General features: G+C 33.7%; 1 protein-coding gene across 8 annotated transcripts in view; it reads right to left on the bottom strand.

Annotated features, from left to right (window-relative positions):
* Positions 1-5,864: 5,864 nt before the first annotated feature.
* Positions 5,865-16,020, bottom strand: part of FSIP2 (fibrous sheath interacting protein 2) — a 95,868-nt gene continuing 85,712 nt past the window's right edge. For 7 of the 8 annotated variants that reach the window (XM_032292728.1, XM_032292727.1, XM_032292726.1 and 4 more), the window contains 4 exons: positions 9,237-9,283; positions 8,628-8,671; positions 7,406-7,466; positions 6,036-6,237 (listed from right to left, as the gene is read on the bottom strand). In XM_032292728.1, the coding sequence (XP_032148619.1) occupies positions 6,101-6,237; positions 7,406-7,466; positions 8,628-8,671; positions 9,237-9,283 (289 nt within the window). In that variant the 3' untranslated portion in view covers positions 6,036-6,100. Of the gene's footprint in view, positions 6,238-7,405; positions 7,467-8,627; positions 8,672-9,236; positions 9,284-16,020 lie in introns of all 8 variants that reach the window. The other variant, XR_004273271.1, reaches the window with a different exon arrangement.

A 16,020-nucleotide genomic window follows, 5' to 3' on the forward strand; every position in this document is an offset into this window, starting at 1 on the left:
ACATTCTATTTTTTTCCACTTTTTTTTCTCTATAAATTTGTCTACTCTATCTACCCCTCCGAAGTGGAACAACATTTTCTCTTTTGTGTCTGCTTTTCACTTAGCATAATGTTTTCCATCTTCTTCCTTGTTGTAGCATGTATTGGAATTTCATTGCTTTTTAAGACTGAATTTAAGACTCCATTGAGTCTTTACACACACACACAGACACACACACACACAGACACACACACACACACACACACACACATACAGCACCATATTTTGCTTATCCATTCATATACTGATAAAAATTTGGGTTTCTTCCACATTTGGCTTTGTGAATAATGTTGCTATAAACATTGGTGTACTTTTATACGTTTAAATCCTTGCATTTGGTTATTTGGGTGTATAGTGAGAAGGTGAAATAATAGATCATGTGGTCATTCCATGTTTAATTTTTTTTGAGAAACCTCCAAACTTTTCAAGAGTGGCTGTTTACTTTCTCTTTATACTTTTATCTCTTTATTAATATTTATATTATTTTCTTGGTTTATTTTATTATTTGTCTACTTATTCCTTTAGCTCTTTGAGTATTTTTTAAACAGTTATTTTATAGTCTTTGTACAATTAATCCAAAGTATAAACTTCCTTAGGCATGGTTTCTAATCATTTATTTTGTTCCTTTAAATGATCCATACTTTCCTGCTTCTTTGTATTCCTTATGATTTTTGTAGTTGTTGAAAACTGGGCTTAAGAATATTATGTGCTAACCGTGGATATCAGATGTCCCCCTTTTCCTGGAGTTGTTTTTCAATTGCTGAAGGCTTTAGTGGTCTATTTGTTTAGTGTCTGGACAGTGTATTTGGCAGTATGTTTTTGTAAAGACTCTTCCTTGTGTGATCACTGAAGTACCCATTCCTGGTATTCAATTAGAGTTTTCACAGAGATTTCCTTGAATTTGTTAAAGAACAAAAAGAAAACAAACAAGCAAACAAGAATACAACTAAAAATATGTCTCTTAGTCTACGCTTATTGGATCTTTCCTCGAACTCCGTCAATTCTTAGCTAGGCTTGCACAGAGCCAAAGGAACAACCTGAGGTAATATCTTAGGTTATTTTTGTTATTTTCAGAATGTAGATCTTCCCCTATACATGTGCATGGCTTTCTAAGTTCCCCCACATAGGAGCTATGGGCCTCTTAATTTCTTAGAAGATTTTCTTCCCAGGTTTTTTTCCTGGTTCTTTGGTTATTTTTTGCCTCAAGCATCTGCAGGTTGTTATTTGGTTGGCAGTGTTTTTGAGCAATGTCTGCTAATTTTCCTGTCTGAGTTCCCAGTTAGATAAAACAGAGACAACTGTCTTGCTTCAGCTGTTCCTGTGGCAAATAAAGCAGAATCCTGCCAAATAAAGCAGAAGCCATGCCTAAGGAAGTTTATACTTTGGATTAATTGTACAAAGACTATAAAATAACTGTTTAAAAAATACTCAAAGAGCTAAAGGAATAAGTAGACAAATAATAAAATAAACCAAGAAAATAATATAAACATTAATAAAGAGATAAAAGTATAAAGAGAAAGTAAACAGCCACTCTTGAAAAGTTTGGAGGTTTCTCAAAAAAATTAAACATGGAATGATCACATGATCTATTATTTTATCTTCTCGATATACACCCAAATAATCAAATGCAAGGATTTAAATGTATGTTCTAAAACTACATACACAGTAGTTTTAGAATGAGGTCTGCTTTGCTCTTCCAAAAAGGTCCTGCACTGGAATGTAGACTCCTTTGCTCAAGACTGCTACTGGGTTGAGAAAAGGATTTGGGCAAAGGCAAGTAAATATACCACAAACCTTTCCTATTTTTCTGGATTCAATGTTTGACTAATTGCTGCAAACTTCTGACTGTTTTTCAGAGTTCTAAAAAACTTGCTGCTGACATTTTAAAAAACTTATTTGTCAACATTTCTGTTGGATGATAAGAGCTTGGAACTGCATGCTCTACCATTTTGCTGCAATATTAACTGGGATTTTAATTTGCTTATTTCTTTTACAAAAATGACTACCAAGTCTTTTGGTTTCATGTCTGCATCCATTTTGATTGGCTACTGTCAAAGTAAGAAAGAATTTTGAACTAGAAATTTACCTTCAAATTAAATCTTGTTCTAAGTCTTCTTTAGCCTTTCCTTTTTCCTTCCTTCCTCTCTTCTTTCCTTTTCCTTTTTCTGTTTTTCTTTTTCTTTTTTTGAGATGAAGTCCCCAGCCTAGAGGGCAGTGGCATGATCTCAGCCCACTGCAACCTTTGCCTCCTGGGTTCAAGCAATTCTCCTGCCTCAGCCTCCTGAGTAGCTGGGATTACAGGCACCCACCAACATGCACAGCTTTTTTTTTTTTTTTAATGCTTTTAGTAGAGATGGGGTTTCATCATGTTGGCCAACCTGGTCTTGAACTACTGACCTCAAGTAATCCACTTTTCTTGGCTTCCCAAAGTGCTGGGATTATAGGTGTGAGCCACCATGGCCAGCCTTACCTCTTTTTCTGATTCAAAGTATATTTTAGCAGCATGCTCATATGCCTTTTCAACAATATATTCAATAAGGAAATCAACATTTGAACTATACAAACAATTTTTTTGTAATGGAATTTGAACCTTTACTAGTATTATTTTAAGGCAATAATCTGTACCCTTCACATAATATTAAACTTATTCATGGGTTCCAATTTATTATAGTACAGAAATCAGCACAGGCCAAATCTGTCCAGTCACTTGTCTTTAATCAACCTAAGATTAATTTTTATATTTTTAAATTATTGAAAAAATAAAAAAATACCATGTTATGACATGTAACATTAAATGAAATTCAAATTTCAGTGTCCATAAAGTTTTATTGAATCACATCTACATCTATTTGTTTATGTGTTATATATGGTTGGTTTTATGCTGCAATAGCATAATGGAGCATATTTGACAGAGAATCTAGAAACCTAAAATATCTGCCTTCTAGCCTTTCACATAAAATGTTTTCCAGTCCATTTTAGTAAAACATAGAAAGAATCAACAACCTAATAAATAATTTTGATACTTTAGGAATCTTAAAAACTTTCTTTGCTTTAGCATTAAGTCATTAGCTAGAAGACTAATATTAACTTTTAGAAATTTCAGCCAATATAGGTTTTATCAGGTAATAATATATATTTTTTTCAAGTCAGTCTTTGATACTTTTAGCATATTTACCCTATTACTTTAGTTGCAAATAAAGACAATGTTTCACATACCTGATATCTAACACAAAAGTATTTCTGGATGGTTTTGCCTGGGGCTTAAATTTCTCAATATTAACCATATCTTACTAAAATTTTGTCAAATTCAAGGACTAATTCTGAACTTGATGTTCCTTCCTCTACTTGAGTCAGAGAAAACTGGAAACTTTCTTCACAATTAAAAACCATCTTAAATAAGAGAATATCTTACATTTATATTAAATTTTTCAATCCAGAAGTACGTGAATCAGAGTGCTTTAAATTTTTATAGTGAAATCTTATGTTAAAAGACAGCTTATATTGCACGTGATATCTAAGTTTGGGAAACATCATTGGTTTGGATGACATCTGTAAGAATGCTTTCAACAACACTGTCAACTAATGCACATTAATGTAGAGTCAGCTCTTTTGAAAATAATTCTGAACTGAATTTCCAGCTATTTCACACCAACCATCATTTTTTAAAAGGTCTGCATCCACAAATTAGACAATTTTGTATGATCTTTGGGATTAATCTGTTTTTTAGAGATTATTATAAGTAAACTAAGCCACCAGTTAAATAAATTTACTATCATTTAAATGTAAAAATTTGACTAGGTAATCACTTTTTTATTTCCTGTCATTACTGCACCGATCAACTTCATTAAAGGGAATTTGGTGTTTTGAAACAAATTTTTCTCAGATGTTTCTGCTTTATTACTGGCGATTGTCAAGAACATTTAGATAGAAGACACATTCTCTAAAAATTCATGAATCACCCTTTTTGGGTTATGATATTTGACATTCTGTATTGTCTGCTTGGTCCATCTCTTGAATCTTTTTAACAACATCCTTGGATTCCAGAGGCCAACATGCTGAAGTTGGAACTTTATCACAAGGTGGCAAGTTCAGCTAATTAAAAAAAAAATTCTTTTATCACTGCATGAGCTAGCCATCTTATTAAATTTTTCCCATTACTTTTTGTTTTTACAAATGGATCTTGATTTCTATTCCTGTCTAATATTTCTGAGAATGGTTTAATAACTTTATTGACCAATGATTTTTTGATTCATATTTTATCCACAAGAGGTACCTTACTTGCAATGATTTATCTTTTTTTTAATCACAGGGGCCATTTTATGCATATATGGAATTATATACAGTTATCACATACTTTCAAATGGTGCTTTATTTAGAGTTTGATCATTTTGCCTTGGAGACGCAAACTAAACTAGCTTTCCTTGCAGATGGGAAAAATTTATCTGATATAAATTATTTTATTTGAGTATCTAAATATGCCTTTAACAGTAAGCTGATCAGTTCCATAGTTTCATTTTCAACTTGGTTTTCATCTCAATTTAATAGCTATCCTGGTAACAACATCCTCTAAAATTTAATAGGAGAAATCATGTGCATTTCCTGGTGGGTATTGTGAGTTGTCTAGTTTACTAATTATACGTTTAGTCAAATCTCATGGCACATGGGTAATACTAATTATTAACATTTCTTATACCAAAATGCATATCCAAAGCATTTATTTAACTGTAGGGCCACCATGGGGTGTCCCCTATCACTGTGCTGAGGCACAGGATCTGAGAAATAAAGAGACAGGGCACAGAAGGACAAAGAAAGTGCAGCTGGGCTCACGGGGGCCACACCACCTATAAGTGGAGACAGGCGAGGCCCCAAACGTCCAGAAGTATCTGTATTTATTGGGTATAGGTTAGGGGGCAGGGTAGTGAGTGAGGTCATCTTTAAGGGTAGTGATAGGGTCATGAGCAATAAACAAGGGGTCCACTCCCATTAGGTCACCTAGGTAGGCTAGGAGGTAGGCAGTGCACAGCAAGGAGTCCACTCCTATTAGGTCACTGAGGCAAGGAGGTGGGCCGTGCTCAGTGAGGGGTTGACCCCCATTAGGTCACCGAGGCAAGGAGGTGGGCCGTGCGCAGTGAAAAGGGTGCAGTGTGCAATATCTCTTATTTATGGGCACGCTACTTCTAAGAATATCTATAGGAGGATGCTTTGAGTCACACAGCAGAGACAGAGCTGACAGGGTCTACCGCCACCTGCTGGCAGCTTCCAATGATTTCTATAGGAGGATGTTTTGAGCTAGCACAGTGACAAGAGCTAATGAAGTTCACAGTCACCAAGGCGCGATTATACTGGAGGGATTTTAAGCCCTCGGTCGCTCATGGGATTGCCAGTCTGAGGGCAGCTTTCCACAAGAACTGGACACAAGGTTCTACAACTCCTTTATCAGGAGGAGTGGCTCTTGCCCCAAGCCTGCCATATAGCGGGTATCTTTATGATACTGAACGCTGCCACCTGGGCCATGGATTCTTGTTCTGGTATAACTGTTTTTCCCTTAAATCATGCTCTGCACCATGTCTGCTCCAGACATTCCTCTGACTATAAGCTGCTTATTCCTTAATTCATGCTTCATGCCCTGTACCGTGTTTGCCGTAGGCAGTTCTCTGACTATGAACTAAGATATACGCACACACACACACAGACACACACACACACACATATATATTATATAGAAATAATTGAGTAGTAAGATATTCTTCAGGCACTCATTCTATAAACTAACATATGATTATATATAAAGGATAATATAAAAGGAAATAACTGAGTAGTAACACTATAAACTAAAATATACTTCAGGCACTAATTGTGCTGGGAATCTGCTTAGCTCTCCTTCCTTGGTGCTTAGATGGGAGGTTACCCACATTAAACCTTTCTTTTACCTGGTCCCTCTTACACTTTTTGCTTTTATTTTCAGTAATACAGGAATCATCTTATAAGACACTGTACTATGCTTTAAAAATCATTTTATTTTCTAAGAGAAGTAAGCATACTTATGTCAGGTACAAAAGCTTTAGTGCTCATCATGGTGAGCTGGTGAAGAAGATCTGGAAATATTGGTATTATATCGAGAAAACACCTTTGACAAAGCTGAAGACATTTTTGCCAGCATTTTAGATCCTTGTTTGGAGACATCGGGCTTAGGAGTTTCTGTGGACAAAGTAAACAAGAAGAATATCTTTATTTTTGGATGCTGATGTCAAATACCTTGCCTAAGGTTATATGAGTAAACAGTGATCCAGCTGGGAATAGGGTCCAGGCTTTCTGACACTCATGGCATCATTATGCCTACTGTCCTATGAGACTTCTTTCATCAGGTATGCAAAGTCCACTTCTCTTTTCCCAGCAGAACAGTCTCTGAAAATGTCTAATAAGTGAAATGGGAACATAACTTTCAGCTCTATTCTATTTCAAGAGAAGGTAGAAGTACATTAAAAATACTATAAATTCTCATCTACTTTGAATAAATTTTCCATTGACTGACCCCAAGTGGTTCTTTACCTCATGTAAGATAGGACTATGTAGGTAATAAGAGGGTTTCTATTTGGATTTTTTTTTTTTGCACCATTTATTCAGCATGAGGCTTTAAAGAATATAATCATTTTAGTTTAACAAAATTATTATTTTATAGGTAAAGAAATAATCATTTATGTACTTTTCTGATACTTCATAAGTTGTAATAGGACCACTAAAATTGCATATTTTCTTGATTGTAGTAAATGATACTCAAAAGTTATGAACTTTCATATAAAATTTTTATACACAGCTTCTTTGGAAAAATTGGAAAAACTGGGAACAATCTAGCATGCCAGTGGTGGTAGTTGAGTAGCAGCTCCCTCCTGCGAAGGCAGCATGCCATCTCCCATGAGCCTCATGCCCCTGCTCAACCTGCTGCTGTTGTTCATAGTACCTACCTTACTCTTACAACCATTTGAGTGTGTAGACAATGATGATGCTACATGAGACTGGGACTTGAAACAGCTCTGCCACTCATTAGCTGGGGGGTAACCTTGGAAACCTATTGTCATTTTTCTCTTTAATGATTCTTATTTTTTTTCTTTAAATAAAATGTGGATAGCTGGTGCCTGAGACATTTTAGTTAAATTATCCATTGTCCCTCTGGTGTACAGAAAGAGAACTACATAATCAACTGCAAATTGGTATTTGTACAAACAGTAAGAATATTATTTCAATCCCATTTTCATAATATGCAAGGGGAGAGCCACTCATTTCCAATATAGTAATCACAAATCCTAAATTCAAAATGATACAATTGAGAGCTTAATTATACCAGTTGTTAAAATAGTTCATTTTGTACCTGAAATGTTTGAAGAATTTGCATTGCCAACACCCTTGGATCTTTCAAAGATGGTGATAAACTGCCAAGGTAAATCAAAATACAAACTGAGTCTTTCACTGGACACTGAACACTAGATATACCAATAAATCCTCAAATCCACTAGATATACCTATATATATCACTACAGCACCTTCCATAAAATATATCTGTGCTCTGCAATCTCAAATAATTGCTCACTGAGACTGAGGCTCATAGTTTTTGTGAAGTAAGATGCCTAAGATTGACCGTTGTTATGAATGCAGGCCTTGGCTAACGCAAAATGAAGTTCAGTGGTGCAAACATATTAACTCATGAAAAATCTCAGCCCTGTCTGCCCCCTCTATCCTTTGATTGAATTGACAAAAGTTAAAAATCCTTTTCTGAAAAAAGGTGTAATGATAAGGGGAGAGAAATGATGATCACTTTGTAACCCCAAATTTTATTTTATTGAAATCTTAGCCACTGCAAAGCCTGTAGCAATAAAGTGACTCTGTGGACCTGACAGTGCTGGGATTGTGTCTCCAATATTAGCTTTACTCTGTAGACCCTTATCAATTTTAAGTGCAGGAGCAGCAATTGTCCCAGAGAGGCATAAAATAGCCTGGGACAAGTGGTTGAAAAAATGTCATCTGTTAAAAATCAATAAAATAAGGCTTAAATACATGAAACATAAAAGGAATGTGCAGTGTCTGTATCAGGTAAAGAGCAGCAGATATTATTACAAGAGTTTTACCATAGTTCTTCCAAGAAGACTTAAGTGTGCTCATGTATTAAGTTATTGTAAACAAGATACCTGAGGAATAAAATGAGGCAGAGACAATGTAAAGTATTGATTCTCAACTTCGGCTATATAATTGCATTACCTGTGAAAACTTTCGTTTTCTAGGCTCTTTCTAGAGACTGTTGCAACAGAGCTAATAAATGAGATTGTACTTAGATGCTAGGAAAAACCAGTATATTATTTTGTGCACTTAAACAAGGAATGCTGACTTAACCCAAAGGATTTTGTTAAGATATTTTAATATACCAGGGACAGGCCTCAGCTAGGGAGAGAGAACAGGGTGTAAGAAATTGTGAACAGGAGAATGCTTCCTGATATCCTACAAATCACAACACACAGTCCCTGACTGAACTGTGAAAACCAAGTTTTGCTTAACTAGGTCCCAATACATTCCAATTAAGGATAATTAAAAATACTTACTTCAACACTGCTTCTATTCTCTGACTTTTGTTCCTGAGAACTTTCTGTAGAGATTAAAAAAAAAAGTGAAATACTCTCTTTCTGAGGCATATATATTAATTGACACAAATCTGATCTACTATAAACCATGCAGTGTTTTAGGCTCTTGGTGATACAGCTGTGAACAGACATAAATCTCCACCTTTATGGGACTTACATTCTGGAGAGATAGTCAAAAAACAATTAAAATACACAATAAACAGAAAGTGCTATGCAGTAAAGCAAAGAACTGGTATAGGTAGCACCATGATCAGAATTAATTTGCTGTTTCAGAGTGTGATCAGAGAAGACCTCACTGAGAAAGTGACATTTGAGCTAAGATCTGAAAGTAAGGATATGCAGATACAGGTGAGAGAGTACTACAGGAGGATTAGCAAATCCAAGGGTCATTAATGTGTAAAATGTTTGAGGAACAGCAAGGAGGCTAGGGTGATTGGAATGGATTGAGCCAGAAATAAACAGAGGAAGACCTTAGATAGGGAATGGTTTTTAGTTTGATAACTAAAAAAAATTATCAAAGCAGTAAACATTTCTTTTTGAATACTCTAATTTCAGAAAAAAGAATCCAACCTTCTAATATTTTAGCACTTGGATCTGAGTGACAATCTTCAGCCTCACTAAAACAAAAGAAAAAAGAACATCACTTCAGGTATATTTAATAAATGAAGAACTTACTGGTTAAGCAAAAGAACAGTTATTCTTCATATGGAAAAAAACCTGAAATAGTATACTATGCACTGAGATTCCAAATCAAATGAAAATGATTTCTGACTTTTTCCCACTACTTTTACAATTGTGGTTATACATACATTAAATTTACAATTTTAGCCATTTTAAGTGTATAGTTCTGTAACATTAAGTACATTTGCAGTGCTGTGTAACCATTATCATCATCCAACTCCAGAACTTTTTCATCTTTCTCTACTGAAACTCTATGCCGATTAAACATTAAAACCTAATTTTCCTCTTTCCTCATCCCCTGGAAACCACTTTTCTACTTTCTGTCTCTATGATTTTGACTATGCTAGGGACTCATATGAGAGTCACGAAGTATTTGCCCTTTTGTGCTGACCTGTGCTGACTTATCCCAATTAGCATAGCATCTTCAAAGTTCATGCATCTGGTAGTGTGTGTCATAATATACGTCCTTTAAGGCTGAATATTTATAACATTGAATATTTATAACACATGTTGTTTATATACTCATCTATCAGTGAACATTGGGATTTGTCTATGGTGAAAAATGGTGTACAAATATCTGTTTCAGTCCCTGCTTTTAATTATTATGAATATGTACACAAAAGTAGAATTGCTTGATCATAGGGTAAGTCTATGTTTAATTTTTGAGAACTCCTCAATACTGTTTTCCACAGTGACTGCACTATTGAAATTCCCACCATCAATGTACGAGGGTTTCAATTCTTTACACCCTTACCAGTGCTTGTTTTCTTTTCCCTCCCTCCCTCCCTACCTCCCTCTCTTCCTCCCTTTCCTTCCTTCCTTCCTTCCCTCCTTCCCTCCTTCCTCACTCACTCCTCCCTCCTTCCCTCTCTTACTTCCTTCTTTAGTTATCTTAATGTGTTGAAAGTGGAGTCTTGTGATTTTGATTTGCATTTCTTTAATGATTAGGGAAATGATTGAAAATCATTATATTGCCTATATTCAACTCTATTCAAGTCCTTTGGACATTTTTAATTGGGTTGTCACACTGATGTTGAGTCATATAATTATTTGCATATTCTGAATATTAATTATTTACTAGACGTACGATTTGCAAACATTTTCTCTCATTCTGTGCGTTGACTTTTCACTTTGTTGATGGTGTCCTTTGAAGCACAAAAATTTTAATTATAGTGAAGCACAATATATCCATTATTTTCTTGCCTGTGCTTTTAGTATCATAACAACAAAAACAAAAACAAACATTGTTAAATCCAATGTCATGAAGCTTTTCTCCCATGTCTTCTGACAAAAGTTTTTTTTAGTTCCTATACTTAAATCTCTGATTCATTTTGAGTTAATTTTTGTATATGGTTTAAGGTAAGGGTTCACCTTCATTTTTGTTTGCTTGCTTTTTGCATGTGAGTATCTAATTTTCTCATCACCACTTGTGGAAAAGGACATCCTATCCCCATTAAATGGTCTCAGTTCTCTTGGTAAAAATCGTTTGATCATATATGGAAGGATTTATTTCTCAGCTCTTTATTCCATTTTCTTGCTCTATAAGTCTATCTTTATGTCAGTATCACACTGTTTATGATAGCTTTGTAGTAAGATTTGAAATCATAAAATGAAACATCTGCATCTTTGTTCTATTTTAAGGTTGTTTTCCTATTAAAGGCCCTTTGAGACACTAGTGAACTTTAGGATAAATTTTCTATTTCTACAAAAAAAACTTGGTATTTTGATAAAGATTCCATTGATTCCATGGATTACTTTGAGTAGAATGAACATTTTAACAATATTAAATCTTCCAGTCCATAAGCATGAAATATCTTTCTACTTATTTTGTAGTTGACAAAATACACATCTTTCATTTCCTTGGTTAAATATATTCCTTTTTATTCTGCTTGTTATTAATATAAAAAGATTTTTCTCCTTAATTGTCTTTAGGTTGTTCATTTTAAGTATATAGAATGCAGCTAATTTTTCCGTTTTGATTTTATATCTGGCAACTTTGCTGAATTAATTTATTAAATATAATAAGTATTTTGTGTGTATTCTTCAGAGGTTTCTACATTGTGACCATGTCATCTATAAACAATGACTTTTCTACTCTTCCAATTTGAATGCCTATCCCTCTTTTTCTTGCCTAATGTTTCTGGCTAGCACTTCCAGCACTATGTCATATATAAGCAGCAAAAGTAGTCATTGTTTTTTGTTTGTCCCTGATCTCAGAGGAAATATTTCATTTCCTTACCCTGAGGACAATGTTAGCTATTGATGTTTCATATATGACCTTAACAATGCTGAGGCAGTGTCCTCCTCTTTCTGGTTTGCTGAGTCTTTTTATCCATGTAAAAGTGTGAACTTTTGTCAAGTAGTTTTCCTGCATCATTTGAAATGGGTGTGTGTGTGTGTGTGTGTGTGTGTGTGTGTGTGTGTGTGTCTATGTATGTATGTGTATGTTTCCCTTTCATTCTGTTAATGTGATGTATTACATTGATTTTTTTTTTTTTCTTTTTTGAGATAGGGTCTCATTCTGTCACCCAGGTTGGAGCAAAGTGGTGTGATCACAGCTCACTGCAGCTTCAACTTCCTGTGCTCAATAAATTCACCTAGCCAAGCCTCTTTAGTAGCTGGGACTACAGGTGCACACAACCACCCCTGGCTATATTTTGTATATATTTTTTTGGAGAGATGGGGTTTCACCCTGCTGCCCAGCCTGGTCTCAAATTCTCAGGCTTGAGCAATCTGCCTGTCTTAACCTCTCAAAGAGCTGGGGTTATAGGCATGAGTAACTGTGCCTGGCCTATTATTGGTTTTTGTATATTCAAACCTGCTTGTATTTCTGGGATTAATCTATCTTGGTCATGATCTACAAACCTTTTAATGTATGCTGAATTTGGTTGGCTAATATCTTGTTGAAGATTTTTGTATTAATATCCATTAGTAATATTGGTCTGTAGTGTTTTCTTGCAGTCTTTGGTCTTGGTAATAAGCTAATGATGGCATCATGACTTTGGGAGTACTTTCTCTTTTCAATTTTTTGGAAAAGTCTGAGGGGGATTAGTGTTAATTCTTTAAAATTTGTGACATCCATGAGTGAAACTATCTGGTCATGAGCTTTTCTTTGTTAGGAGGTTTTTCAGTTATTGTTCCAATTTCTTTACTATTTCTAAATTTGTTCAATATAATTTAGCATAATTCAGTCTTGACAAATTGTGTATTTCTGGAAATTTATCCATTTCATCTGGAGTATCCAACTTGTTGGACACAAAATTATTTATAGTACCCTCATATAATCCTTTTTATTTCTATAAACTCAGTTGCTATTTTACCTCTTTAGTTTATGATTTTGGCTTTCTTTCCTTAGGCAATCTAGCTAAAGGCTTGTCAATTTTGTTGATTATTTTTTAATGAACCAACTCTTGGTTTTATTGATTTTCTCTACTGTGTTTTTATTCTTTATTTTATTGCTGCTCTAATCTTTATTATTTTCTTTCATTAGTACCTTTTAGTTTGTTCTTTTTTTAGTTTCTTAAGGCGTAAAGTTAGGTTGTTGGTATAAGATCTTTCTTATGTATTAATGAAGAATTCACAACTATAAATTTTCCTCTTAACATTGCTTTTGTTGTCTTCCTTAAGTTTGGTAAGTTCCCTTATCATTCCTTTTTTGACTGATTAGTAGATAGTATATTGTTTAATTTTCACATATTTTAAGCTGTTTTGGCTTTCTTCTGCTATTGACTTCTAGTTTTGTCTCCTTGTAATTTAAAAATATATTTTTTATAAATTCAAACTTTTTAAAATTTATAACAACTCATTTTGGGGCCTAAGATACAGTTTATCTATGTGTGCTATGTACATTTGAGTAAATGGTGTGTTTTGTTATTGTTTTATATAAATATATCTGATAGATTCAATGAATCTATAGTGTTATTCACATCTATATTAGTCTGTTCTCATTCTGCTATAAAGGTCTGCCTAATACTGGATAATTTATAAAGGAAAGAGTTTTAATTGACTCACAGTTTCGCATGGCTGGAGAGGCCTTAGGCAACTTACAATCATGGTGAAAAGGGAAGCAAACACATCCTTCTTCACCTGGTGGCAGGAAGGAGAAGTGCCAAGGAAAAGGGGTAAAAGCCCCTTATAAAACCATCAGATCTCATGAGAACTCATTCACCACCATGAGAAAAGCAGCATGGGGATAATTACCCCCATGGTTCAATTACCTTCAACCTGGTCCCTCCCACGACATGTGGGAATTATGGGAACGACAATTCAAGATGAGATTTGGATGGAGACACAGCCAAACTATATCAACATCCTCTTATTTTCTTATTTTGTTGTCTCTCCATGATTGAAAATGGCCTATTAAAGTCCTTTACTATTATTGTAGAGCTGTTTATTTCCTGTTCAATTCTGTTAGTATTTATTTTATATATTTTGGAGCTGTGATGTTGGTGCATACAGATGCTCCTTAACTTACAATGGGGTTACTTCTCAACAAACCCATTTTAAATGAAAAATATCATACATTGAAAATTCATCGAACACATCCAACCTACCAAACATCATAGCTTATCCTAGCCTACCTTGAATATGCTCAGAACACATACATTAGTCTGCAGTTTAGCAAAATCATCTAACACAAATTATTAAAAATATTGTATAATATATGAATGTGTATTGCTTTCACATTGTCATAAAGTTAAAAAATTGTAAGTCAAATTATCATTAAGCTGGAGACCATTTATATACGTTTTTAATTATCTCTTCCTGGTGAATTGATGCTATTATCATCATATAATGTCCTATTTTTTTCTCTCTCTTTTGGCTTCTATTTGCAATGGTGTATATTTTTCCATTCTTTCACATTCAACCTACATGTATTCTTAGATCTAAAGTGAATATCTTGTGAATAATATACAGTTGGATTCTGTTTTTAAAATCCGTTTGTCATTCTATATCTTTTGATTAAAGTGTTTAACCCAGTTATACTTTAAGTAATTAGAATAGAGAAAGACGTTCTTTTGCCATTTTGTTGTTTTTTGCATCTTACAGTTTGTCCTTCATTTTTTCCATTACTGCCTTCCTTTGTATTTAGTTGAGCTTTTTAGTGACACATTTTGATTCAGTTCTAATTTCTTTTTATGTATATTTTATGGATATTTTCTTTGTGGTTACTACAAGGATTATGTATAACATCCTAAAGTTAATATTCTATTTTTTAATTGATACCAAGTTAACTTAATTGCATACAAAAACTCTACTCTTTAACACATTTACTCCATAATCAGTTTATTTTATTGAGGTCCCAAATTATATCTTTTCATATTCTGTACCTATTTGCATAAATTTATAATCTGTTTTATGCATTTGTCTTTTAAATCCCTTAGAAATTAAAAAGTGGATATATGAGCTAAATTATAATACTGTTTTTTATATTTATTCATGTATTTACATTTGTTAAAAATTATGTAGTCTCATATGTGTCTGAGATACTGTTTAGTATTATTTCATTTTTCTTTTTAACTTGAAGAACTTTCTTTGGTATTTCTTTTCCGGTAGGTCTAGTGTTAATGTATTCCTTCAGCTCTTTTTCTTGTCTTGGAATATCTTAATTTCTCCTCATTTTTGAAGACATTTTTTTCTGGTTGTAGAGTTCTTGTTTGACTGTATTTTTTTTTCTTTCACTCTTTAAATATATCATCCAACTGCCTCTTGGCTTATAACTAATGAGAAAACCACTAATAATATTATGAGGGTTATTTACACATGATGTATCACTTTCCTTTTTCTACTTTAAAGATTCTCTTTGTATTCTGAATGTTTAATATGTGTCTTGATGTGGTATTTTTGTGTTTGTTCTGCTTGAAGTTTGTTAAGCTTCTAGAATTTGTGTATATATATAATTCTTCAAATTTAGTAAGTTTCAGCCATTTCTTTTTCCTAAAATAATCTCTCTGTTTCTTTCTCAAACTCTTCTTCTGGAATTTACATAATGTGTTTATTGTTCTGCTTGATGGTGTTTTCAAAATCCTTTAGGCATTGCTCACTTTTTTTCCAGCATTTTCTCCTTTTGGTCTTTAGACTTGACAAATTAAAATGACTTGCATTCAAGTTCACTGATTGTTTCTTCTGTCTGTCCAAGTTTGCTGTTGAACTTCTCTAATAATTTTTATAATTCAGTTATTATATTTTTCTGCTTCAGAATTAATTTTTAATTTTTATTAGCGTACAATACTTGTACATGTTTATGGGGTACATGTGATGTTTTAATACAGGTATACAATGTGCAATGATCAAGTCAGGGTAATTGGGGTATCCATTACCTCAAGCATATATTGTGTCTTGTGTTATGTGTTAAGAATAGTCCAATCCCACTCTTTTAGTTATTTTAGAATATATAATAAATTATTATTAACTCTATTTGCCCTAACGTGCTACCAAAACCAGAATTTCTGTTCAGTTCTTTTTTATAAATTCTCTTAATATTTTAATTTTGTTCATATATATTTTCCCTAATTTCCTTAGTTCTTTGTCTACCTACTTTCTTGCACATATTTAAGATGGTTGTCTTAAAGTCTTTGCCATGTAGGTCCAACTGATACGCTTCTTCAGAAACATTTTCTGGGTATTTTATTCTTTCAAATGAACTGAACTTCCCTATTTTTTGTATGCTTAG

The sequence above is a fragment of the Sapajus apella genome, unplaced genomic scaffold, assembly GCF_009761245.1.
Source record: "Sapajus apella isolate SASKATOON/1434 unplaced genomic scaffold, GSC_monkey_1.0 scaffold28, whole genome shotgun sequence".
Lineage (NCBI taxonomy): Eukaryota > Metazoa > Chordata > Mammalia > Primates > Cebidae > Sapajus > Sapajus apella.